The sequence below is a fragment of the Mirounga leonina genome, unplaced genomic scaffold (genome assembly GCF_011800145.1).
Source record: "Mirounga leonina isolate KUSES-001 unplaced genomic scaffold, KU_Mleo_1.0 Mir_168, whole genome shotgun sequence".
In the NCBI taxonomy this organism is placed as follows: domain Eukaryota; kingdom Metazoa; phylum Chordata; class Mammalia; order Carnivora; family Phocidae; genus Mirounga; species Mirounga leonina.
This window is the reverse complement of record NW_023270426.1, coordinates 31,040,599-31,067,947: the sequence shown is the minus strand read 5'-3', so window position 1 is coordinate 31,067,947 and position 27,349 is coordinate 31,040,599. Positions and strand designations below refer to the sequence as shown.

The window sequence follows — 27,349 nt, the reverse complement described above, 5'->3', positions numbered from 1 at the left end:
CAGATGCAAAATAGAATGTTGAATAACTGATAATTGCAGGGTCTCCCCTAGGCTGATTTTCTATAAAATGGGAAAGATAATAATCCCTGCCCTAATCACAGGCCTACTGTGAGGATGCATACAGGGAAGAGCACATAAAATTCTGAGTTACATAAATCTTAGGAGTTACTGCATAATAGAAAATACTTCCTAGATACTAAGCATGAGTATACATTCTAGGATCTTCAGTCTATTTTTCTAGGAAAGTAGTGACTGCCTGGACTTTTATTCATTCTTCAAATTCCAGACTCTCTTAGAGATTCTTTCTATACAGGAACAAAGTTCAGGCAATTGCTTTCAACCTCCAGGATATGCATGCATCATAGTTATAAGAGCAATGCTGGGCCATGACCCACTTGGACACCTTAGTATATCCAAGATCACACCCCTGAATCATACAGAGGGAACTGAACCCATGTTCAGGACACCTTTTGTTCTAATAATTTATTCCATCATCTTAACACCATAAATAAATCCTGTCATTAATAATATGTTACATAATTCTAGTGGAAAGAAAACACCCAAAAAGGAAAAGAAGAAACTCTCTCACAAAACCTTTTATGCTTAGCCCTGTCAAGATTCTTCCTTATTTGAATAAATACATCTTATCAGTATTTACCCTATGGCAAATTTCTCATAAAGTAGTTTTTGTCAAGTTGTCTACATGAGAGTACAGCAAGATGTGGTCTAAAGTGTGATCTTTAGGATTCACATAAAGATTATTTTTACCTACTGTCCTGAGTTACATGTAATTAGGTATGTGTGTGAGATGTGAGGGATACTATATTCTGTTAATAAAAAAGGAGCAAACCACTAAGAATTTATATGTAATAAGACAGCACACACAATATGGGGTCTAGAGCAAAAGTTGATACCGTCTCCTTATGGATGTGTAACAGATGACTGTCAAGCCCACAGGAGGAAAGATGAAGGTCTTCGGGCTTCACCCCAATACTCTGCCTACCCCATCCGGCCTTCCAGCTGCTAATGTAAAACCAAAACTACTGAGTTTCCATCTCTTGTTTTTCCAGGGTCCCATATCAAGACTCACTGAGTAGTTCTTATGAATGCAGTCTCATCTAGTGTTGCTTAGGAGTTCCAAATCTGGCAGAGTAGTCTCCAGTTCCATTATTGCCAGAGCTTTCTGTGGCAGTGGAATGGAGTGAAACCAGTTGTGAATAATAATAAATATTTATTTAGTAAATATAATTTATTAGAATATTTTGTTTTTATTGAATATATATATTTTTTAACATCAAATATAAGGTTATTAAACTATAATCCATTATAATTATTAAACATACATAAGCGCTGTGCCAGGATCTGTTTCTCTAAGTTTCCACTTTGGACTCTTCCCTTTCTCTAAGTTCATACTTTGGTCTCTTTGGCATAATAATAATAGTGATAATAATAATAAATGCCATTAGTTTGTAGACACTGCCAAATGCTTAAAAGTCAGTACTTATTATTTTCAATAACTCGGTGAGATCTTTGATTTGCCAAAGGTCTCATATATGAGAAATCTAAAAAACTGGAATTTAAACCCATATTTGGCTGGTAACAAACATTTTTTCTTGTTTGAAAATTCCTACATTTTCCCCCAAGTTACATATCATCTTGCCCGAGGAAGAGCGTCCTCAAATGCAATCACCAGGGAGAATGGCGAACTCGATAAAGTCTGTCAATCTTGCAGGCTGCAAGGATGTTTTGACAGACATTATTGAGTTTGCTGTTCTCTCTGGTGATTGCATTTGAGGACACGACCATGAAAGACTTTGGAATCCGGGAACCAAACTGACGGTTACAGAAGGGAGGGGGATGGGGGAGATGGGGTAACAGGGTGACGGGCATTAAGGAGGGCACGTGTGGTGAAGAGCACTGGGTGTTACACACAACTAATGAATCGCTGAACACTACATCAAAAACTAATGATGTATTATATGTTTGCTAACTGAACATAATAATAAAAAAAAATCCTTGCAGGGATTTAAATGAAAAGGCCAGCTTTTCATGTTGGGAAACAGTTAAATGCAATGTTAAGTGTGAGAACGTGGGGGTTTTACAGAAATGGTTGAAATTCGGTTCCGTCACTATGTGACCTCCCTCAATCTTTTCTTCTCTCTTTACAGTAAATCACAGGATATAAAACCTACTTTGCAAAAGTGTTATGTGAGGGACCTTGCTCATAAACAATCTATTAATGATCCCAGTTAACAGTAAGCACTTAAAAATATTAACTATTATATTATTATCCCCGCATATTTCAGTGATTACTTAATTATCCTCACAATGAAGATGTGACCAATTCTGAGCCAGTAACCCTGCCCCAGCCAGAGAAATGTCCATCGGTCGGTGGCAGACACAGAAGCAGAACCAGTTGGCTCTGGCCGTGTAATGGGGACGCAGTGTACTTACAGATGCTGGCACATCGAGAGGGGTTGTTTCTGGGGTGCTGTTCTCTTCACACCTCCCTTCACTGCGTATGTGTGTATTAGTTTGGCGTATTCTAAAACAGAGCAGAGGAAATTAAAAAGATGGAAAAACTGACAGTTATGATGAGAAAAGAAAACAAACAAGGATCAATGGGGGTGACATGTGGGCATCAAACCAGAACTGAAATTACAAGTAGGACCCGGGATCTGAATTCAACTATTTCCCAGTAGGAATCACCCAGGTTTTGTCTCTCTCTCTTCAGATTCAGCCCCAGATTCATTCCCCAGTCCTGGATTCATTCCATCACCTTTCATTCACCTATATACTCATGAAATTGTTCAATGTTAGAAATAAACTTGGAGGGGCGCCTGGGTGGCTCAGTTGTTAAGCATCTGCCTTCGGCTCAGGTCATGATCCCAGGGTCCCAGGATCAAGCCCTGCATTGAGCTCCCTGCTCAGCAGGAAGCCTGCTTCTCCCTCTCCCACCCCCCCCGCTTGTATTCCCTCTCTCACTGTCTCTTTCGCTGTCAAATAAATAAATAAAATCTTAAAAAAAAAAAAAAAAAAAGAAAGAAACTTGGAGACCGTCTATTCCAGAAGCCATTATTTTACGGATGGGAAAACTGGATCCCACAGAGAAGCTTCATTTTACTGAGTACCAATAATGTGGGATTACAAAATACAATACATATATATAATAAAAATATGTAAAATGCATATAGAATATAGATTTTATAAAATACAATAATATGTAATCATACAGGTCGAGTTTTATAGCTGGAAAAAATCTTAAAAGGTATGAATTTTAATGCCTCTCTCTTAAATATTTCATATCAAACATCTGCTTGTTTGCTTCTGGTGATGGGAAACTCACTGTCTATCAAGGCAGTTTGACTTGTCTTTGGACATTGCTCACGTTGAAATGGCTTCCCTCTAAGACCACAGAAACCAATACTGTTTCCTCTTGCCTGGGACAGCCTGGATCCTCCCTCTATAATATATACTACCAGTTCCTTTAGCTAAACAATCCAACCTGAGCCATGCTTTATTAATATTTTTACCATTGAAGTTTCTGACTCTAAAGTTCCCTTGACTAAAGTGTCACTTGTTACGGGTTTATACAGTTAATGGAATGCTTAAAGAACACTGGGTGGATAATTTAGGCCCCGACATTTACAATAAAGGGAAGTTGAAGAATTTCTGGGCTGAAGATAAGGCATATATAGTAACAAATTCCTGAATGGTTGCATTCATTTCTTAAATGGAGATTTCTTAATTCTTAAAACTCTGTAAGATCCATGGAGGGATTTCAGGAGATTCATGCACCCATAAATATTATGCAGACAAATTGTTAATGTTGCTTCATTTTCTTTTCTTTTCTGGAAAGAGGTAACTTTCTCATCATCAAAGGAACTTTTGATCCCTTGACTACCTTGGATATAACAGTAGTGTAGTGGAGAGAAAAGAGAACTGTATTTAGACCCAAACCAACAGGGTGAAAATCCTGTCTAATCTACTTCCTAGCTTTGTGACTTTAAACAAGTTACCTGGACTCTCTGAACCTTAGATTCACCCTCTGTACAGCGAAGATAATAGCACTCATAGCATGTAGTGAGGATTCAGCAAGAGAGTGAATGTGTGAGTGTCTTACAGATGTGAGAACACACAAAGCACTCATATTCAGATGTTATGCTAAGTGTATAAACTGCAGAATGTCCCATCCTCACATTCTGGGCTTTGCTTATCGTGTCCCCAGAAGGCAAGAACATACACGGACTACAGTGTAAATATGGGTGGGGTGGGAGTGGGATGGAAGAGTCAAGATTTGTCACCACGCTTTCACTTAAAGCTGGTAAAATGTGAGGCAGGTGAATGGAGGTGAAGATAAGACAGTATTTGAGCAGAAAAGCAAAAAGCTAAAACCCATAACGACAGTATTAAAACAAATCCCTCATATGTAATTTTAAATAAAAATGGCAATTCAATTCTTCTTAAAAACCCAGTGAAGCCAGCTAGCTCAGAGAATGGCCTGCACTTCCTCAGTGGAAAAAGTGAATCTGAGAATGATGAGATAACATGGCCACAGATGCACAGACAGTAATAAATCTGAGTGCCCACACCAAGTCCACCATTTGCCATTTGTTCCAGGGGCTTTCTCTTGAATGAGACCACTTCTGCTCCAAGAAGAAGACTTGGAGAGGTTGAAAAATATGTGACTATCCGGTAGCCAGACGGCCCAGGAGAGATTATTGGCCAGGCGGACTCAACACAGCAATGATTCTCAACTTTTTTTCTTTTTACACAACGCGTGGATGATGTTCGCATTCCCATGACTGTACGTGGGCTAATAGAGACTTTCTCTAATTGTTGCAACCCCACCACTTTTTCCTTTCTCTTCCACTCAGTAAAGTATATAAGCAAATTAATCAAAAGGATAGCCTCCAATCCTCTCTATTTTATATTTGAATAAGATCATCCACAAAATTTGAATTTTTAACTGCTATGATTAGTAAATTGGTGCAACGCACCTCCAATTGGTATGAATGCAGTCCTGTGGGTCGACACCATAGTCAAGAACCTCTCCACTTGAAGATATAGTACAACATGTATACTTACAGGTTTTCATGACAGAGCATGCAGGGATTGTTGTATGTCTGGCCATCATCACCACAGACAGGCTGTAAATTCTTTGGGCAAAGGTAACCCATCTTGGGCAATACTCGGTAATGTTTGCACATCTCAGAATCCTGAAGAAGTAAAACATATATCAGATTTACTCAATGGCACTCAGGAATGGAAAAATCTTTTGATTTCCTCAGTCACATCTGAATAAAACATTAGTAAAGGAACTGTAACATAGGTCATAGAAACTCACTATTTAAAAATCAACCAACACACTTATAAATAACTCATGACTCAAGGTACTCATAATGGAATGTAGAAATGTTTTAAACTGAATGATAATAAAAATATAAACTACCAAATCACAGCAGCTAAAGCAGTGATTTGAAGGAAAGTTGTAAATAAATACATAATTGGCAAAGAAGAAAGCTTTAAGATCAATGATCTAAACTTCCATGTCAAGAAGCTAGCAAATGGGGGCTCCTGGGTGGCTCAGTTGGTTGAGCGGATGCCTTCGGCTCAGGTCATGATCTCGGGGTCCTGGGATGGAGCCCCAGGTCAGGCTCCCTGCTCGGCGGTGAGCCTGCTTCTCCCTCTCCTTCTGCCTGCTCCCCCCACCCCGCTTGTGCGCGCTCTCTCTCTCTGTCAAATAAATAAATAAAATCTTAAAAAAAAGAAGCTAGCAAATAATAAACAAATTAAGCTCAAAGAAAATAGAAGAAAAGAATAATACAGAAGAGAAATATATGAAATAGAAAACGACAAAGCAAAACACTGGTTGTTTGAAAAGATTAATAAATTGAAAAACCACTTGCAAAATCGATAAAAAGGCAAGAAATATACATTACCAATATTAAAAATAAAATGGGGGTTTCACTATATATAGATATAAAAGGGTAATGTGGAAATGTTATAACTATATGCCAATAAACTTGACAACTTAGATGAAATTAAAAAATTCCTTCAAAACAACTTTCTGAAACAAAGAAATAGAAAATCTAATAGTATCATATCTGTAGGTATTCTTTCCAGAGGCATAAAGAAGTACTTGTTTGTTAGTTTGTTTTGATAAATAATTCAAACATCCAGGGGTGCCTAGGTGGCTCAGGCTGTTGAGTGGCTGACTCTTGGTTTTGGCTCAGGTCAAGATCTCGGGGTCATGAGATGGAGCCCCGCTTTGGGCTCACGCTCAGCGTGGAGTTGGTTTGGCCCTCTCCCTCCCCCTCTGCCTCTCTTCCCAATATTTATTTTATTTGAAAGAGAGAGAGAGCGCGCGTGCACACACACACACATGCATGTGCATGCAAGTGGGGAGAGGGGCAGAGGGGGAGGGAGAGGGACTTTGAGAGGTGGTTGGAGCCAGGGTCTGCTCGGAAGGTGAAATCAACCATAACCAGTTCAGAGTTGATAGACTATGTAAGAAAATACTAAGGATATCTCTCCCTCTCTCTCTAAAATAAAATTTAAAAAATCCAGTGGACTGCTTTAGAATATGGTGAGTTCCATATTGGTAGATATTCAGGGAGAATTTAGACAAGCACCTTCTATGAATCACTGGCAAAGGTAGGAATGAACCAGATATATCTTTAGCATTTTTTTTCAGGTATCTGCTGCTACAAGGTTTAAAACTACTAGGATAAAGCATTACAAAGAAGCAACGACAGGCTTCTTTGTACAAACTTTTTTTTTAAGGGTACAAACTCTCACTTATAAGATGAATAAGTTCTGGGGGTGTAATGTACAGCATGGTGATTATAGCTAGTCATTCTGTATGATACACTTGAAAGTTGGTAAGTGAATAAATCTTAAATGTTCTCACCACACACACACAAATAGTAATTATGTGAGGTGATGGTGGTGTTCGTTGACACTACGGTGGTATCATTTTGCAACCTAAAAGTGTATTAAATCAACACACTGTACATATTAAATTTACACAGTGTTATATGTCAATTATATCTAGAGGAAAAAAGAACAGATTTTGTGAATAGTTTCTCTCCATGCTTATAGGATTCCTAGGGTAGCATCTAGTTTACTAGAAATCTGTAATTAGTATATATTTCACTAGGGCAACTCATCTACTATTCTCCTTAAATTCGGCAAATAATAAGATTAAATTCATGTTTGATACTTTTCTTTTTTTTTCTGGGTCATCAGACTAGATGCTAAAGTTTCACTTTTAGAGGCCAATTTGATATGCTACTTCATGAATATACTTCATGAATATGCTCTTATTCCCTTTCCTCCTTTCTATTCCTCACTTTGGCAAAGCTCTAAAAAAGCAAACCTGTTAGGCTAATTTACACTAAGGTGTATGTTACTGAAGGACATCAGCTTGTATTTTGAATAAACAAGTTTTAACCACTGTGAATCGCTAATTAGTGGAATTTCACGGGTGTGAAAATGCTCCGCGCACCCTCTTTAGGCTATTGGGAAGAGGGTTGATTTGGGGAGGGGGAGAGACAGGAAGCTGGGTGAGGAGTCTTTTTGGCCTGCAGAAATTACAGAACTGAGGCTCCTCACTACTTATCTGACCATATGTGCAATAAGCCACATTCATGATACACCCACGTTGTAAAATTTCAATAATGTACTAAATTGGCTTGGAACAGGGCTAATAATCTAAAAGAGCACATAATAATGCACTGATGAGACATTCCCAGAACTCTCACTGAGCTTGGAACTACACACAAAGGGTTTGGAGCTACACTGAATTTGCCTTTCCAAGGCCTCTTTATGGAAATGAAGCTCATGGGGGGCGGGGTGGGGGGGTGGGGGGGGGGAGGGCAGATTGGCAACAGACCCCAAACAAATGCATCAACTTAATAAGTAGCTTTTCAGGAGTAGTCATTCTTACCAGAAAAGAAGTGGAGGAAGTTGGGCTCTTTTCGTCCATAGATCTAACGTGGAATGATTTCTCTTGAATTCTTGCCCTTTCCAAAGCTTCTTTTTGACTACAGAAGAAGACGAAAAGTAATTTAAAGTTATAGCCACAAAGACTAGCGCCTGTAACTTCCAGTGGAAGCTATGCCATCCTAAATAAAATATGATAGAACCGCAGAACATTAGCTAGAGGATGATGTAAAGAGAAGTACACAATGGGGAACTGGTTGAGAGCACTCATCACTTACTAGATGTATGACCTTGGACAAGTTGCTTAAATGCCTTGAGCTTATCTTTTCTAGAACTTAAAAAGAGGGTAGTATTGGTAATTCCTGTCTTCAGGAATGTACTACAAAGAGCTAAAAAAATACTGATTATTACAATTGTGTTCACAGTGTTTCCATAACCATCGTCATCAGTATCTATCATGTCCATTGGTCCCCAAATATAGTTATTCATCAAAATAACCTAGAAACCCCTTCTAAACAACAAATTCCTTAGCCCTGAATTTTTTGCCAAGTACATTTTGGGGGGTAAAAATCTGTTACTTCGGAAAAAGACTTTTCTGTTGAGTCTGATCCAGTTGTGGAACAAAGATTTGGAAGATTTTCTTGTAGTTATGATCCTGAGAGTTGACAAAAGTTTTATCCAGTGACACAGCTAGTAAATATCCTGGTTAGAATTCACATATGGATTTCCTGTCTCCTATATCAAGTGTTCTCAACGTAAGGGCCTCGAATCTAAAGACTTATTTTAAGGACGTCACGGATTCATGAGCACACATTTATTTAATCGGCAACTTCTAAAGATGCTGTTCCCATGGGTCCTGTCCCCATGCTTTAATAAAAACAACTTTTGCACTGAAAAATAAAAATGAAAATAAAAAATTAAAAAAAATAAAAACACAATTCCCCCACTAGCTGGAGGGGTAACAGGATCCTCTTACTCACATGATCGTTCTGCACATGTGGCACTTGTTTTTGTATAATTTTCCATCAGCACCACGCACGGGGTCATTCTCTTGAGTGCACATGAGCCGGTCATTCCTCACGTACTGCTGAAAGTCACTGCACTCGTCCTAGAAAATGATAAAGGGGAAGTGAACAGGATTTTTCCCCTTTCTAAAACTTGGCCTTAGAAAGTCCTTTCTTAGCTCTGAGCTCAGACTCACTGCCCTTATCCTGGCAATGGAGGCCAAGGAACGCCTAGACTTTAAAATTTCCAACCCCACTTCATTCTGAACTTTTCTTCCTGGGTCCTAGAAATGCAGAGCGGAACACTTAATAGATCATGTCTCCCTCACCCTTTCCTTCCTAGCTTCCTTCCTTCCTTCCCCTCCTTTTCCACATGAGCTGTACTCTTTTTTTTTTTTTAAGATATTTAAAAAATTTATTTGTCAGAGAGAGAGAGCACGAGCACACAAGCAGGAGGAGCGGCAGGCAGAGGGAGAAGCAGGCCGCCCGCTGAGCAAGGAGCCTGATGTGGAACTCGATCCCAGGATCCTGGGACCATGACCTGAGCCAAAGGCAGACGCTTTAACTAACTGAGCCACCCAAGCATCCCACAGGAGCTTTACTCTTGACCAAAGGACAATATCACAGGAATCTAATGCCATAAATATGATTATCACTGCAAAGGACTGAATGAAGATGTCTTCTTTGCAGGCTTGAAAAGTAAATAGAAGAGGCAGCATCATGCATACACACTACTGATTTGTTGATGCTGAGATAGCTATCTGGAGGAAACAGAAAAAAAAGACATCAAGGAGAGAAGCTAAAGGGGAGGCTTTGTAATTAGTGTATGTTACCTGAATTGTAAAAATCAATGTCAACATGCTACCCGAAGCCTCATTTCACATTTATGTCAGAGGAGAGCATGCAGTTGAGGTGAAAGAATTTTACACTCTATTTTTTCAATCCATATTTCTCTCTAAGAGGAGAGCAATATTTGATGTACACTGAGGGCAAATTCTCTACAAAACTGAGAAAAATATTAAACTTAAAGCCAGACAAAAATGTTGTTATAACCAAAATGAAATATTAGCAAAGTCTATTTTCTTTGAAGCAAAACATTGGCATTTTTATTATCCAAAAAACCAGAGGAGAATGTCAGATTCTGAGGATGAAAGGCAAAATAGTTATCTTCGCATCTTTTAAGAAATGACCTTTGCATCATCTGAGGGCTTGGCACTTGATTTTTCTTCGTCATTCTTTTTTCTTTCACTAGCTTCTCGCTCACTGCAGAATAAAAAAGGATAGGATTGTTTTTTTATAGGGTTCTTACTGAGTTTTTTTGTTTGTTTGTTTTTACTGAGCTTTTTAAATGAAGTATTTCTCTAATTCTAAACCTTAGCAAATCTAACACTATTTTCTCATATCTGAAAAAAATACCTAAAATACTTTTTTTTTCTTTTTTACTAATGAGTCTTAACTGTTGGAATTTTCATAGTGCATTTGTGGCAATGCTATCGACTTCCATAAATTCGGTTACTACACTGTCATCCAGAGTGCTATGCTTAATAAAATATTTTATTAATAAAATATTTTATTAAGGAAAAATACAATGTATTTTTCTCTCTCATGTAGAGTTGCTTCCTTCCTCCTTTCTCTTTTCCATATTCAATTAGAACTGAACTTTCCAATATTGATTTTCTTTATGTAGTTATATTGCTTCAAGTTTATAAATGTTTGAGGCATATTATCTCCTTGAATCACTACGAAAAGTCTATCATGTAGAAATTGCTGCCTTTACATAAAAGAGGAAGTATGTGGTTACTCAGCTGATGGACTTCTCTGAAAGCCCGGGATTTGGGCACCATACAACAGCTCTCTCCCTGTCCCAGATGCTCCGGGTATGATTACGCTTCTCATCATCAAAGGAAACATTTCTTGCGAGAGTGTTCTGGAAGCTCACTGTCCTCTTCTAAAGGGAAGGCTTTGTCTGTTTTTCATGTGCAATGCCCAGGGCCTTAAGTTTTAAATTAAAAAGAACCATCTCCTTGCAAACAAGCAAAACCCATCAAATTGGTCGATAAACCTCTTCACGTACAAGATGCTCTGACACATAGCACACTTGTTGATGTGCATCTTGCCATCTGGACCCTGAACAGGGTTGTTTTCTCTGGTGCAGATAAACTTCCCCTCTCTCACCATATTCCGGAATTCATGGCACTGATCCTGCCAAGAGAAACAGAAAAAAGATGTTACCATGATAGTCTGAGCTCTAAAATTTAGAACATAATTTGTGAGATATAAGCTCATAATACTTGAGGGAGGAAATAAACATCTAGAGAAAACAGAATTTTAGGGATGGAATGTGTTTTAAAGGCTCTTTATTCAATATCTGCGTAGGAAGTTAGAATCCTCTCCATAGTGTCCCTCTCAAATAATGACTTTGGTGGAATTTCACGACTGCCTAGGGCAGCCTCTACTGTGTTAATGCAATTTTTAGCAGGCTGAGCCCCAAACCTGTCTCCCTGCAGCCTCCTCATTACTCCACACATAAGTAAGCCCTGAAATGAAATGATAGACGCTCTGTTCCTCAAGAACAAAATAATATTTTATTATATGCCAGGCATTTTGTTGTTTGCTAAGAGCACACAAGATAAACACTCATTATCCTCATGTTATAGGTGAGAAAAAAAGGCTCAGAGAGATTAAATAAAGTCAATGTTGGAATTGTGATCAGAAATCGGGCAACAAGCTTTGTTATTTTCTGTGCTTTTACCTGGCAGAGAATAAAACTCCTAAACACTTGTAAAAAGATAAAGCTGCCTTTTATATTCACTGAAAAATAAGAACCTTAAAAAGAAGGCAGTGAAAATGAATCCACAGGATCTGCCTCTGATGAAATTTTTGGACATCTACAGAAATTTGTCATTAACTACCTGTAAGCTCAAAGAGCCAAAGGAAATATATGGGAAAATCACCTTGAAAAATACTGCTAGTGACGTGGATGGCAGTTACCCTTCCTTCTTTCTTTCTCCTTCCTTCCTTCCTTCTTTCATTCCCACCTTTCTCCCTTCCTTCCCACCTTCCTTCCTTCCTTTCTCTCTTTCTTTCTTTCGAGAGATTTTATCTATTTATTTTAGAGAGACAGAGTGTGTGAGTGGGGGGAGGAGCAGAGGGAGAGAGACAAGCAGACTCCATGCTGAGCATAGAGCCCGACACGGGGCCCGGTCCTGTGACCCTGAGATCATGACCTGAGCCAAAATCAAGAGTCAGACGCTCAACTGACTGAGCCATCCAGGTGCCCCTATCCTTCCTTCTTTAAATTGTGATAACCCTGAACAACTCCAGACCTACTTTTATTTGCAGTATTAAAAAAGTTCTCTGGAATACTTGATCAAAATACTAAATGTCTCACAGCCATCATTTTTGGAAGTTGCTAGAATTATTTCCTTTTCCATCTATACAAAATCCCACTTACATATGTGTTTATGATAGCACCCATCTGCCTGTACTTCCATCTTTGCTTTATGGGTGCAATCTCTGGCTCTTATTATTATGACCTGTGTGTAGTTAACTTATCTGAGTTTTTCTCAACTGAAAAACTGGATCAATACCACCTACTGCATAGATTTTGGGAAGGCTTATTTATTTTTTATTGACGTATAATTGATATTAGTTTCAGATACACAACATAGTGATTTGACATTTGTATACTTTGCAAAATGGTCACCCCAATAAATCTAGTTACCATCTGTTACCATACAGAGTTACTACAACGTTACTGACTGTATTCCCCATGTGTACATTATATCTCCCTGACATTTACTCTAGAACTGGAAGCTTGTCCTGGGTAGGTGGTCAGTATGGATAAATATTATTATGATTTGTCCCGCATAACTGACCACCTGGATCTGCATGTACACCAGCAGGCTAAGGAATGTTGTTTGTTAGACTCATGCTGTGTGAATAACCTTGGGAGCCTGGTTGTTTGAAATGTATTATCTGGCCTCCAGATGGCCCTTCTGTTCTGGGTGCCAAGAGCTACAAATCTTGTCTCACACCCCTTCCTGCTCAAGGCTGGCCTGGCCCCCTAGAATGGAATCTGGGAGGGGAGGCAGACAGACACAGCCCAGGCTCCTTGACAATACAGAAACATGGTAACATAGAAATGCAGCTCACAGCAAACTGCAGGTAGGCAGACAAATGTTTAATTTCAAACCCTATTATTTGCCCTATAAATATGGCTCTATGAGGAGGGTCGGTTGGAAGTCTCACCTGAGGGGAGGATGCTCAGCTCAGGCCTCTCAGCGGGGACTCCAGCCTGGCTGTTCCCATAGGGCTTCCCCAGCTAATGAGATTGAATGTTGTAAGTATCTGATTTGATGTAACTTTGCCTTACTCTCATTTATTGCCTACTATTACTTTCATCTATGTGTAGATTCCTTTCTTCTTCTGTTCCTATTAGGTTTCTATAATAATAATAAAAAACTTTTTCCTTTTTGAAACTGAAACACAGCTGTTGTGAATCTTTTGTTCAGAGCAGCAGGTTTAAATATGATGATGCATGTGATTTGTAAAAAATTTAACTTTGCAGATGTAGGTAAGACCATAGCTCTCTTTTTGCCACACAAACACACAAAATGTCTGGACATTTTTAATATATGAATATATAGAATATTTTTTGTTTGAAATTTCTAAAATAGATGTTAAAAAAAGAAAAATATTGACTAAGATTATAAATAGAATAGATGGCCAGTAGAGATGATTTGAATTTATACAATAAAATCTTATCTCAAGGCCATTCATTTACCAAAATGCATAACAGATATTCCCAACATATATTTTTTAAAATGAAAATTACTATTAATGGTTCATTTTTTAAGTCAGTATAGACCTAATGAAAAGTTCCCTCATTGGGGCGCCTGGGTGGCTCAGTTGGTTGAGCGACTGCCTTCGGCTCAGGTCATGATCCTGGAGTCCCGGGATCGAGTCCCGCATCGGGCTCCCTGCTCGGCAGGGAGTCTGCTTCTCCCTCTGACCCTCCTCCCTCTCATGGTCTCTGTCTCTCATTCTCTCTCTCTCAAATAAATAAATAAAATCTTAAAAAAAAAAAAAGAAAAGTTCCCTCATTAACATTCATTAACAGGAAAACTTTCCTGGGGAGACTTCACGATTTCTCTTTTCTAACTGGAGTCCATTGATGGATTAGAAGAGATTGTGCTGTGTCATATTCTATGTGTTAGTGTTGTAAAGCATTGAACATTATTTTTAAAGCCCTAATTGAATACAAGACGGCACTGGAATGCCATGTCAAGAATTTATCATCTGGAGCTCTAAGTGTTTGATATTTGCTTTCTTATTTGTAGTTTTGGTGTCTATTTGCTTAATTATTTGTTTTAAAACTTCAGAGAAGAGGAGCGCCTGGGTGGCTTAGTCGGTTAAGAGTCTGACTCTTGGTTTCGGCTCAGGTGGAGATCTCACGGGTCATGAGATGGAGCCCCATGTTGGGTTCTGTGCTCAGTGGGGAGTCTGCTGGAGATTCTCTCCCTCTGCCCCTCCCCCTACCTACACACACATGCTCTTTCTCTCTCTCTCAATAAATAAATAAATAAATAAATAAATAAATAAATAAATAAATAAATCTTTAAAAAAAAATAAAACTTCAGAGAAGAAATCCACTTCATCATAACAATAGCTTGGCAATGGTCGTTGGTCCTACAGATAGGTGGTAATTACACTAGAGTTGCTTTCAGAGCACTGAAATAGCATGCTATTTCTTTGCAAGATCTGGCCATGCTTTCCGGTTCATCATTATATACACAATGAGTGGGACAGAGTAGGCATTCCATAAATATTTGCTGAATGAATTAACCTTACCCCCAAGCTTCCAGCTTTAGGTATTAGTACATCTAACACACACTACCTCGTTTTCATTGCTCTTTTCTCCTGTGTTTCTCAAGTTGTCCTGCTCTTTCTTTTTTCTTTCAGCCGCTTCCCTTTCCCTTGAAAGAAAAATGGAAAAAAAACATTTCAACCAAAGTGAACAAACCCCTCATTAATAATTAGATCTGTTTTTAAAAAGAAGTCATTTTCTCAAACTGATGAGAAATGATTATCAAACTTTAATATTTGCAGTTAAAGGCTCATTTTTGAAAATACTCACAGTTTGTCCTTACACATAGCACACTTATTGCCGTGTATCTTGCCATCCAGACCCTGGACAGGGTCACTTTCTCGGGTGCAGATAAGTTTTCCGTTTTTTACTTGGCTTCTAAACTCATCACACGTGTCCTAAAAAGAAGGAAAGTTTATATTGGAAATGGCTGTTTTCACATAGTATTTGATTGGGCTTGAAAATCTGAAGATTTTGATTTGAGAGTCAGGCAGCCACTTAACCTTGCTGGGAGGCGGTACAATGACCTACAAACATGTCCACATCCTAACTCCTGGGGACTGTAAACATGTAGCCTGACATGATAAGGACAAATTAAGGTTGAGGATAGAACTAAGACTGCTAATTAGCTGCCCATAACATGGAGAGATTATCCTGAATTATCTGGGTGGCCCAGTGTAATCACAGAAGTTCTCATGAGAGAAAGAGGGGGGCAGGAAAGTCAGGATCAGAGTGAGGCAGCATGAAAACAATTCAACTGGCCCCTGCTGATTTAAAGGTGGCCACGAGCCAAGGAATGCAGGCAGCTCTAGAAGTTAGAAAAGACTACGAAACAGATCTTCCCTAGAGCCTCCACAGAGAGAATTTGCGTTGTGTTAAGCCACTGTTGATAGTAATTTGTGACAGTAGCTGAGCCTCATTCTCTCATCTATAAAATAAAGTTAAAAAATGTATTTGACCAGGTTGTTCAGACAATGAAATAAACTACTATTTGTAAAAGTGCTTTGCAATATGTTAGACTGAAAGATTTCCATTTGGCATTAAATTTCTCCATTGAACAAGTTACCAGCAATATTGACATGTATGATGACTTCTGATCTTCTTAGGGCAAAGATCTTGGTTGGTAACATTGACGTTCTCTTTCCATATTTTTGATTGCCAAGGGTTGACTTACAGAAAGATCATTCTTGTTAAAATCTAGTTAATGACTCACTTTTTCTGATGCTGATTCAGTCCCATTTGATCTGTAGCCAGAATGTTTATTTTCTTCCTCTGCTTCTCTTTCCCTGGAAGAGAAGAATCAATAGTCATCCTGTTAACCCAGACTCAGGTTTGGAAGTAGCCTGAGAGTTTGGGTATCCGAAACCACCTCCTTCACAGAGGATCTCTGTGCATCCCTGAGGTGGACAGTCAGCTTGGTTATTAGGAGGCTTCCTCATCACAGGGTACGTATGATGGATATTATATGTAGATCAACTCAAGTAATTTCAAAGTCTCCTTTATTTGTGTCCAGATTTATCTCTGTCTAATGTCTGCCCTTCAGCCTGACTTCATTCACAATCCCAGGACAACACAGAACGGGTTTGCTGAATCCATTATCTCTTCTTGATATTAACCCATCAGATATTTAGAGGCAAGTTTCAGGTCTTAAGCCCAGTGTCCTCATCTTTTCATCATTAGTTGTGGTTTTTAATTCACCACCAACTCACCATTCTAGTGCCTTGACAAGTAAGGCAACCCATTAGAATATTATTTCTTAAAGTATGGAGCCCAAGATAGAAAGAAGACAAGTAATCTAGAAAGTACCTTAGGATCATTTTTTTTAAAATCTCTTACCTTTCTGATAAAATATTTATTTCAATGGTCCCCAAAGTTTTCATGTGCATTAAGAAACACTGAGATTTTTAAAAATTCAGATCCACTGACCATCCCAACATGTTTACTGACAAGATTTAGACTGGGACTCTAGCCTGGTTTTTAATGAGCCAGGTCATTCTGATGCAGTTGGCTCAAGATCCAAATATTTCAAAACTCTAATATACTTATATCTCTTTCAAAGTTTCATTTGGTTTTGTACACAAAACAAACATGTGTATGAATGTACATAACATGAATATATACATTCTTTTTAGGGAGTTCCCTTTGTGTAGTAAAGTGGTAGTAAAACATATCCTGAAGATTCAAACATATATAAAGTCATGACATTTTATCAAGTACTATTGGAAAAAGAGGGTATTGTAATGATTCAGTTTAGTGGAATTCTAGTGATAATCATGGCTCTGATCAAAAGCCTCCAGTGACCCTCTGATCACACATAGAATAAAATCCAATGTCCTTCTCTTGGCCTAAAAAGCCTTATTTGATCTCTCCAAACTCATTTTCTGCTATTTTCTGTGCAATAATTTTGAGACATGATGACCTCCTTTCTGTTTCTTGAGCTTGGCAATTTTACATCTTCAGAAATTTGCATTGATTTTTGCTCTGCCTGAAACTTTCTTCCTCCAGATGTCCAGATGATTCACTTCACTCACTTTTTACAGGTATCCCTCACATGTCAGGCCTGCCCTGAACACCATAAACAAAGCAGCAACTGCAATCCCTTTCTGTTGCTTCACTCTCTTTTATTTTCCTCATCACTATCTGGCTTTGTGCTATGTAGTTATTTCCTTATTTATTTATTTATTTATTTATTTATTTATTTATTTATTTTTATTTATTTAAAGATTTTTTATTTATTTATTTGACAGAGAAAGACATAGTGAGAGAGGGAACACAAACGGGGAGTGGGAGAAGGAGAAGCAGACTCCCTGCTGAGCAGGGAGCCCGATGCGGGACTCGATCCCAGGACTATAGGATCATGACCTGAGCCGAAGGCAGTCGCTTAACCAACTGAGCCACCCAGGCGCCCTCCTTATTTATTTATAATCTGTCTTTTCTATATTATATTATAGTTCCATGGCAGGAACTTTTTGTTGTTCACATCAAGAATGCTTGTCCATGAGTAGTGCCTGTTACATAGCAGAGAGTCAAAAACCATTTATTGTCAGATGAGTGATTTCCAAAGATCATAAAAAATATTCCATTTGTGTTGTGTTTTGTTAAATACTCCAGATAAGTATCTTATAAGATAGATGACACTGATAACAATGGCAAAATTTTATCTTCACTCCCCCCATGAGACCTTGAACTTAAAAAAAAAATTCAGGTTTTCTCATCTGTAAAATGCAACATTTGCACTAATCAAATTTTCTCACATGGCCTATACTGTCACAAGATTATAATTTCTTTTCAAGGAGAAAGGTGAAACAGGTGTATGTGTGGAGAAGCATTACTTATTAAGTATATACCAATTAAATGCTATAATTAATAGCATTGTGCTATAGGCATCAAATTTTAGAACTACAAGTACCCATCAAGGTCACCTAGAAAACTGCCTTTATATACAGCAGTGGTTATGTTACTTGCCTCAGTAACACAAACCAAGTGTGGCTGAGTTGGATAATAAAGCACTCCAATTCAGTACCATTCACCATGGGAAAACAGAAGGAACACACCCTGGATTATACAATAAATGTGTTGTATACATACAAGAAACAACCCTCTTAAACTATGCTGGCGAACTATCCCAAATGACCTTCACAAATTCTCCATAGGACTTAGGCATTATATGTTCTAAAGCACAATTATCTACCATGATGGCACTTGTAGGTCCCAGAATTATGATAGAAAAAATAGAGTAGGAATCAGACATTGATTAGCTGCCATTGCTAAGGCTTGTTGTTCCTTAGGGGATGTAAGAGAAAGAGACAATACTTGGGAATTAACAAAAACAATAATTTTCCTGGAGGGAGTTGTAAGTAAATGAGAAAGAGCCTGTCATTCAGGAGGAAGTGGGGACTAATTTTTGGACTGCCGGTGGAAAGAAGTACTTACAGGATCTCTTTACACATGGTACACTTATTGTTGTACGACTTGCCAGCGGCATCACGTACAGGATCATGCTCCCGAGTACAACTGAGTTTTCCATTTTGCGTTTTGTCCCGATACCCTGCGCATTGGTCCTGAAAAAGGAGAGGAGAGTAGGTCTCCAGATTACCTGATCTCTTGTATTGCTGTTAAGTTTAACAAACTTAACTCAAAACAATTAGAGTAAGAAAAGTTCTGATTTACCTCCTCTTATATATAACACCTAGTACTGCTGTCTACAGAGAAAGGGGGACTGGAATCACCCATATTCTAAGACGTCAGTTGTCATGGACAATAATATTGCTTTTAAGGTTCTACACAGGGAAATTATCAAACTCGCTGGGATTTAGCAGCATGAAGGGTCAGCAAACTATAGCCTACAGGACTAATCTGTCCTGCTGCCTGTTTTTATATATGGGGCTTTATAAATAAAACTGAAACACACCCTCACTCGTTCAGGTATTATGGCTGCTTTCTGACAACAATGGCAGAACTGAACAAAAGCAACAGAGGCTATAGGACTCAGAATGTCTAAAACATTTGCTATCTGGCCTTTCCGGAAAAGAGAAGTTGCTGACCTCTGGTGTAGATCAAAGGGAGAAAGAAATGTTGGAGGGAAATATAAAGTTATGCAAGATGCCAAGGAAAAGAGGCTTGAGCGAACTGTGGAGCCGAGAGACAAAGGGCCTTACCAGCTCTCGCCCTTGAGAGTGAGGATGTAGCCTCCTTACCGAGAAAGATGGAAAAACAGAATAGCCAGAATTTATCAACAGATGACAGATCTGGAGCAAAGAGATGGTCCTAATATACCAAGGTAGTAAGAAGAGAGCTCAAGTGGAGCCCGATGTGGGGCTGGATCCCAGGACCCTGAGATCATGAGTCGTCTTACGCAGTGGTGTTCACACGCTGGAGGAGGGGGTTTACAGGCAATTACTGTCATTCTGACCCTTCAAAATGTCTCAGGAAATGTGCTAAAAACTTGCCTAAATTATTTTATTTTCTCCCTGTAAGAGTGAATAAGGGAAACCAGAGTTCAGTGAGATGCTAATTTATTCCAAGCTGCACAAGTCCTGTGCGGCAGGGGCAGGGTCGTACCCCCAACTATCTGGCTCTGAAAACCCTGCAGTTTCACCGTATTATGCTGCCTTGGATCCCAACAGAAAATCTGCCTCTAACCCGGGGCTCCACTGAGGGAAAGAGAGAACAATAAGAGAAAGGAGGAGCGTGAGATGCTGACGGGGAATGTCCCCATGGTGATGTCACTGTCTCTGCCGTGATCAGTTATTGGCCTGAGAGCTACATTCTGTAAAAAGGGGTCAGGAGACTCGGGTGACGTCATCATGTTAATTATTTCCTTGTTTAAAGAAGTAAAAAATGCGCCCTAGAGAGATGAAAAATTGCTGAGATACTACCCTACAGTTTCATGGGGGGAACTGCCCTGTCCTTCCAAGGACGTCTTCACACCCAGCATGACGTCCGTTCCCCTTTCCCACGGGTGCCCTTGTCCGTGACTTGCGTCCCCCCTGCCTGTGCAAATTAGAGGTTTTCTCACCTGAGGTTTCCCTCCTCCGCCACCGCCACCGTGGGAACTATGCCCCGTCGCGTTTCTCTGATCTTCATCTTCTTTTCTCTTTCTTTCTTCATCTTCTTTCTGGCTGGAAATTAGAAAGGGGGAGATAGGGAATAATAGATTACAGAGAGTGGGGTGCGTTTCTGCGAGTTCCTCCTCCTGTGACCAAATTAGATTTGTATAGAATTCACCAGCATTTACGGAACAGCTACCACGTTGCAGGCCCTCTGAAAACAGAAAGACAAATTATGTGGAGTCCTTCTTTTTTTTTTTTTTTTTTGAGTCCTTCTGCCTGGAAAAGCTCTCCCTGTTGTAGGGGAAAACCAAGTACGTAAACATAAGCAAGACCACGGGAGCGTTTTACTAGCCCTTCATAAATGCTCACTGTGACTCTCAGCTGGATTCTTCTCAAATACCTCAGAGCCAAGAGGTCCAACAATAATTATCTTTTTCCACCAAATGTGCCCTTGCTCCTGGACTCTCTACCTTCCATGAAGAACAAAAGCCTGGAGCTGTCTGCTCCTGCCTCTCAGCTCCCACAGCTGTTGCCGGCATGACACTAATTTCGCATCTCACCTTCTCTCCTGTTTCTCTGACTCTAGTTATCGCTCCCAGATTCCTGCAAACCTCTTCTACCACCAGCAGCATTCCGAATCTCAGTCCTTTCCTTCTCTTTGTTCCCTTTGTACTGCTGACATACGAATCTTCCCAAAGGAACCATATTTATGCCACTTATTCTCCTACCTGAAAAATTTTAGCAGCTTCCCACGATATACAGGATTGACTTCAAAGTCCTTGATCTGGCATTCAAACCCAGCAAAGTGGCTAAGTTCTAACGAAACTAAATGACTTGCTCTTTACTGTTGACATGGTTTCCTTACCTCTAGAGCTTTACCTATGCTTTTTCCTTCTTCTCCTCTCATTCCTTCCTGTTCACATCTTATCCAAATTATAAAGTCCAGTTCTACTCCCCCATAAAACTTCCTATAAACTCTCCCTTCCCTGAAGTACTAGAACCCATTGAATACATCATTTATCATTTAGCAAATTCCTCCTATGTATTTTTTTTAAAGCTTTATTTATTTATTTTAGATAGAGAGCAGGGGGAAGGGCAGAGGAAGGAGGAGAGAAGCAGACTCCCCACTGAGTGTGGAGCCCGATGTGGGGCTGGATCCCAGGACCTGAGATTATGACCTGAGCCGAAACCAAGAGTCAGACACTTAACTGACTGAGTCACCCAGGCTCCTATCCTCCTTCCTATTATATGAACTTGTACCCATGTCTATTTCATCCATCTATGTACAATCATTATTCACACTGTACATTGTAGATGTTCAATAAATGGCTATTGAATGACTGAAATATTTTATGTGTACTTCTGAGCTTTCTGTAAAGAACTATTTTTCATTTTGTGAAAAATGTGATATTTTCAAAAACATAGGTAGAAAAGTTAGGCTGATAGTAAAATATGTTTATCTTCCCAGAGGTATTTAAAAGATGATGTAGAGAAGGGATCCATCAGACACCAAAAGACTTAAAATTTTACCAAGAAAGATGTTGTGATCTATTAATAGGTGGGCTCTCCTCCAGAATTTATAGAGAATGTAATACCCTAGTCATATAATGTCTATTTCTAGAATTGTGAATCTTGGTCTTTATAAAGAAAGATTTGCCCGAAAATGCTCTGCAGAGAATCATTTGCTCCCTTTACATGTAAAGAAAGGACAAACACAATAGACATTATCTTCCTGGCTCTCTGTCTCCCCAACTCTGTCAACCCCCGGCAGGGGCCTCATTTGTGCACTCACAAGACAGCTTTACACATGGCACACTTGTTCCCGTGGGTCTTGCCATCTGGGCCACGCACGGGATCATTTTCTCGTGTGCAGAAAAGATTTCCATTTTGCAAAAGGCTCCGAAATTCACTGCATGTATCCTAAAGAGAAAAGGCAAGAGTGTGGGTATTTTCGTATAAATTACTTTGTTGGATTCCTTCCAAGTGTTTCCTAGTAAAACAGGAACAGAAAATGACCTCTGGGTATTTTTCTTCCTGGCAATTGTTTCATTCAATTCCTACTAAACACACATGACTTAAAAAGAAGAGTCTCTTTCTTTTTCCTTGAGATTTAGCCCCCAAATCCAGACTGAATCTGCATCCACACATAAGAAACAATCCCTTAATAACCTGGGTTCTTGGAGAACTGGCCGCTCATCTTTGATGGGGGCAAGCAAATGACCACAAATCTGAAAAAAATCTACTTGGAATCAACCTTTTTGAAACGAAGAAAATATTATCCTAGAATATTCTAGTGTGCCCAATGTACTATTTTTATTTTCCCCAAAATGCTGGCACCAGAAATAATTAAGACAAAGTGAGGAACATAACTGATGTGACCCAATGTGGTCATTCAAAACGACATAGTGGGTTAGGAATTACGCTAGATTTGGTGACTGGAGGTCTAGGTTTGAACTCTTTTGCTTTCATTTTTCAATTGTGAGAACTTTGAAATACGAAGATGTGGAATCTGATGCCGATAGTCCCACTGCAACTTCTTCCTTCTCTCTGGGTTTTATATCTTCCATTTAAAAACACAGGAATGAGGTAGATTAGATGTTTGCAAACTATGGCCTATAAGCAAACTCTGGCCCACCACCTAGTTTTGTAAATAGAGTCTTCTTGGAACACATCCATGCCCATTTATCTGCATATTACCTGTGGCTGCTTTTACAGCTGTGACAATAGTGTTGGGACAGAGACCGAACGGCCACAACCATTCAAATGTCTACTATTTGGTCCTTTAAGAAAATTCTATCAATTCCTAGATTAGATGAACCTTGAGTTCTCTTACATAGGCTTTTGGTAGTTCCATGTGTTGTTGTTTTTTTTTTTACAGAGAAACTGCAAAACCTCATCCTTCACTGTGATATTAACCTTCTAGGACAACTACCTTTTCAGCTTCTCTCTTAGCTTTTGTTCTGGATTCAGCTTCTTCTTTTTCTTTTGCTTCTTGCTGGCTGTAGGAGGGGGAGAGGGGAGAATCATTCCTAGCACCCAGTACCTATTATTCTAAAGGGGAAATCTCTCTAGATAGAAATATCTCATTATTTCCATACTTCTACAAACTGAGTTTGGGAGTAGAAAGGTAAATGCACTGCTCTCCATATTGTTTTTTGTTTTTAACTTTGCTTAAAGAATAAGACACGAGCGTCATAGCAAACCAATCAACAAATTTTTAGCACTACGTTCTTCTGGAAAATAAAGATATTGTCCTTTTTCCCAGAAAGCAATGAGGATGCTTGAAAATATTTACTAGATGTTAGCAAATGTCCAATTTGGTAGTGCCCAGTGATCACATCTTTGGATTATTCATGGTAGTATGTATGTAGAGAACAGGTATCTCAGTCCTTGTATGCCATTAACTCTGGGGGAATCTGCTGTGAGCATATGGTCCTCCCTGGAGCAAATTCAAGGACATTTTCAAACACTAAGAATACCTCAAGGAAATGTGCAAAGTATATGGCTTTATAACTGTAAATCCTTGAACTCCATGCAAAGATAGCTTCCATAGCGACTTCCTAGAGAAAACCTTCGGTATGATGTCCCTTGCCTGCCGCCGGCCTATTTTCTCCACACTCAGCAGCAGTGGCTGTGGCTCTACTCACAAGAAGGCCTCACACATGGAGCAGGTGTTGCCGTGCATTTTCCCATTTGGGCCTTCAATGGGGTCGTTCTCTTTTGTGCAGGGGAGTCGACCATTTCTCACAGAGTTACGGTATTCACGGCACAGCTCCTGTCAAGTTAGGGTGGATTTAAGAATCAGGTAACTAAATATCGGAGAACTCTTCCACATTACCCCTCTGAAAACTGTGATAGAATGCTCCCAAACATAACGGATACATCAAAATGGTGATGTAGGAGGTCAATGTTACCAAGATACTCTTCAGGGGCCTACCTCACACGTTATCTGGAAAATAAGATTACGTTACTGATCTCATTAGAAAACCTTCAATTCAACTCAAATATTATTCTGGGTTAGGTACTGTAAGATATATGAAGAATCATCTATTGTTCCTTTTGTAAAAAAAAAAAATTGTGATTGGCAGAATAAAACTCCTACCCCCCAAATTTGTCCAAGTCCTAATATCCAGATCCTGTGACTATATTACCTTACAGGGTAAAAGGGACTTTGCAGATATAATTAAGTTAAGAACCTCGAGATGGGGAGATTCTCCTGGATTCTCCTATGTCCCCAATGTAACTGCAGGGGTCAGTCCTTACAATTGGAAGAGTGAGACAGGAGGGAATGAGAGGGCATTATGACTGCAGAAGAACAGTCAGAGACACGATGTTGTTGGCTTTAAGATGATGGAAGGGGTCCAAGGACTGAGGAGCCCGATGGCTTCTAGAAGTGAGAAAAAGCAAAGAGAAATTCTCCCCTATAGATTCCAGAAAGGAACACAGCCCTACCAACCCTTTGATTTAGCTCAGTGAGACCCAGGTCAGACTTCTAATATAAAAACCAAAGATAGTAAGTTTATGTTGCTTTAGGCCACCAGGTTTGTGGTAATCTGTTAGAGCAACCATAAAAACCAAGTACAGAGTATTTAGAGTCTTTGGAGAAAGTGCATAGCAGTATCTATAAGTTAGAATAAAACAAATTATATAATTGAGGAATAAAGGAAAATTGCTGGCATAATAGATGACAGAGTTATTAAGTATATTGTATAAATGGGGAAAATCTTTGGAGAGCAGCTAATACTTATTCTGAGCCATGAAAAGTGGCCAGAATTTTGACAGAAGAAAGGGATAGTCAGGTCTGAGTATGAGGGGACCATACAGAAAGTAAAGTTCATTGCATGTATAATACTGAAGACTTAAGGCATGTGAGGGGCTGTGCTGATATACATAGATAAGTTTCTCAGGACTTCATAAAAATAATATACATAATAATATTTTATAAGTGAAGAAAGTAAGACACAAAACTGTCTGCCTTACTGGAAGGGAGACACAGGCAGTATTTGAGCCCTGGCAGTGTGAGTCCAGAGTTCAAGTTTTTAACCATAATGTGACTGAGTCCCTAAGATGGGATACCTTGAATCAATGCTTGGAGTGTCCAAGAAGCACAAGGCAGCACAAGGATGGCAATGGGTAGAAAGTAGGAAATGAGGTCTGCGAGGTGGCAGAGGTCAGATCACTCATGGCATTGTAAGCCACTAGAAGGACCTGGTTTCTTACTCTGCGTGAGATGAGAAGCCACTGGGTGGCATAACCTCCCTTATGTTTTTAAATAACTACTTTGGTTTCTGAGTTGAGGGTAGATTGTAGGGAACAAAGGTGAGAGCAGGGAGAACAGTAAGAAGTCAGGTCCTCCAAATTATAAAAGGATACAGGAGAGAAGAAATGAAGACCTGAGGCGTGCCCTGTAGGAATCTTACAAATGGTGACAGGGTGCAAGATCTAAGGTGTATCATGGGCATTATAGCCAGAACTTGTGTTCTAATTGCTAGCTCTCAAATTACTAACTGTATATATCTCCTAACTTCTTATCTGAGCCTCTGAGTCCTCTTCTATAAAATACAGACAATAATACATACCTTGAATGGTTACTACAAAGATCAGTCCTAAAATTGCTATACCATATGGCATATAGCAGCAACTAAATAATTAATAGCCATCAACATCATCATCATCATCATCATCATCATGTGAGAATGTAAACCTAAGGTTCAAAAATGCTGTTAAGTAATTTTCCCAAAATCTCACAGAAAATTAATTGGGATTAAAACTTAGATTTGTTTGTTTGTTTTGTTTTACTTGTTTTGAACTAATCATCCTTATATAAAAAGATACAGAGAAAAATCTGAAATCTGCCTCTATTGGTTTGTATTCAGATAACAAGATAGCCATCTGTATACACTTCTTTTTTTGGGATAATACAATTCACATGGTCAGTGGAGAAAATGATGACTGACCTCTTCTCAAATGCACAAGCAACTAAGTCAGATTTGGTGTGAATGGGAAGAAGGAATCCTCTTATACACAAGGATCCAAATACATGTTCTCAGTCTGCAAAGTCACTAAGGACACTGGGATGAGGAGGTGGGAATGGGAAGCTTGTCCAGGGGAATGGAATATTTATGTGGTTCTAATATCTAAAACAGTTACCTGTGCTGCTTCTCTTCTCATTTTATCAGCCTGTGCTTTGTCCTTTCCTTCCTTGCCATTATTTTTCTTCTCTTTTTCTTCTTCAAGTTTGCTGCAATTAAAAACAAAGAAGATACAAGCTAAGTACAATTTCCCATTGTCTATGATAATGTATTTTAAAAAGAGATGAGGATCTTCCAGACAAGGTCAGATTCACTCTTCAGTAAAAATTTATCCAGTCTAAGAGATACTATCACTGTGCCCAACAATGCAGATAACAAACAAAATAATAATAAAATACAATCCACCTTAAAAAAAAACCTAGCATGATCTTTTATCCGTATGAGACCCTCAAGTAGTCTTGATTCCATCAGTCTTATCCCATCAATCAGTGATTTCAATGATCTGAAAGAAGCCACAGTTACCTTGATTTTTTAAAATTGTGCAGCTTTTCCTTTGTAAATAACAACCATATCAGTGATGAAAGCCAGAGGTGATACCAAGTCAGACAATGGGCCCATAGTAAAAATAAACCATGTTTCACTATAAAATTATTTTTTTAGATATTATTTTAAGGGAATTAATATTCAGGTTGAAGTTCAAGTTTTAGAATAATGATCCAAGTCCAATAAGATTCAACAATGAATATTTTAGGTTGATCATGAGCCTGAGCTTCTGGCTTTCTTGCTATTTTCTACTGATACACAGTTTATCAAAGCTGGAAAATCTGTAGCACTGATCACATCCCATCTAGTCATCAGCACAGCATGGACCATGGATCAAGTGAGAAAAGAGCCTCTCAGGCCACTGTATACACTATGGCTTAGTCTGTCAGTCTCTCCTTCAAG

At 39.0% G+C, this 27,349-nt stretch overlaps 1 protein-coding gene and 1 long non-coding RNA gene across 4 annotated transcripts in view; one reads left to right on the top strand and one right to left on the bottom strand.

The window, feature by feature from the left end:
- SPINK5 (serine peptidase inhibitor Kazal type 5) overlaps nucleotides 1–27,349 on the bottom strand; it is a 75,326-nt gene that overhangs the window by 1,239 nt on the left and 46,738 nt on the right. For 2 of the 3 annotated variants that reach the window (XM_035014415.1, XM_035014416.1), the window contains 15 exons: nucleotides 26,523–26,613; nucleotides 24,020–24,147; nucleotides 23,305–23,371; nucleotides 22,165–22,292; nucleotides 20,339–20,441; nucleotides 18,754–18,881; nucleotides 16,034–16,106; nucleotides 15,091–15,218; nucleotides 14,851–14,929; nucleotides 11,026–11,153; nucleotides 10,142–10,214; nucleotides 8,928–9,055; nucleotides 7,952–8,048; nucleotides 5,089–5,219; nucleotides 2,455–2,545 (listed from right to left, as the gene is read on the bottom strand). In XM_035014415.1, coding sequence (XP_034870306.1) covers nucleotides 2,455–2,545; nucleotides 5,089–5,219; nucleotides 7,952–8,048; nucleotides 8,928–9,055; nucleotides 10,142–10,214; nucleotides 11,026–11,153; nucleotides 14,851–14,929; nucleotides 15,091–15,218; nucleotides 16,034–16,106; nucleotides 18,754–18,881; nucleotides 20,339–20,441; nucleotides 22,165–22,292; nucleotides 23,305–23,371; nucleotides 24,020–24,147; nucleotides 26,523–26,613 — 1,573 coding nt within the window. Of the gene's footprint in view, nucleotides 1–2,454; nucleotides 2,546–5,088; nucleotides 5,220–7,951; nucleotides 8,049–8,927; nucleotides 9,056–9,148; nucleotides 9,236–10,141; nucleotides 10,215–11,025; nucleotides 11,154–14,850; nucleotides 14,930–15,090; nucleotides 15,219–16,033; nucleotides 16,107–18,753; nucleotides 18,882–20,338; nucleotides 20,442–22,164; nucleotides 22,293–23,304; nucleotides 23,372–24,019; nucleotides 24,148–26,522; nucleotides 26,614–27,349 lie in introns of all 3 variants that reach the window. The other variant, XM_035014417.1, reaches the window with a different exon arrangement.
- The window catches only part of LOC118016787, a 35,000-nt gene continuing 20,686 nt past the window's right edge, over nucleotides 13,036–27,349 (top strand). Inside the window, exon 1 of the long non-coding RNA XR_004680908.1 lies at nucleotides 13,036–13,118. This is a non-coding gene — a long non-coding RNA (uncharacterized LOC118016787). The remainder of the gene's footprint in view (nucleotides 13,119–27,349) is intronic.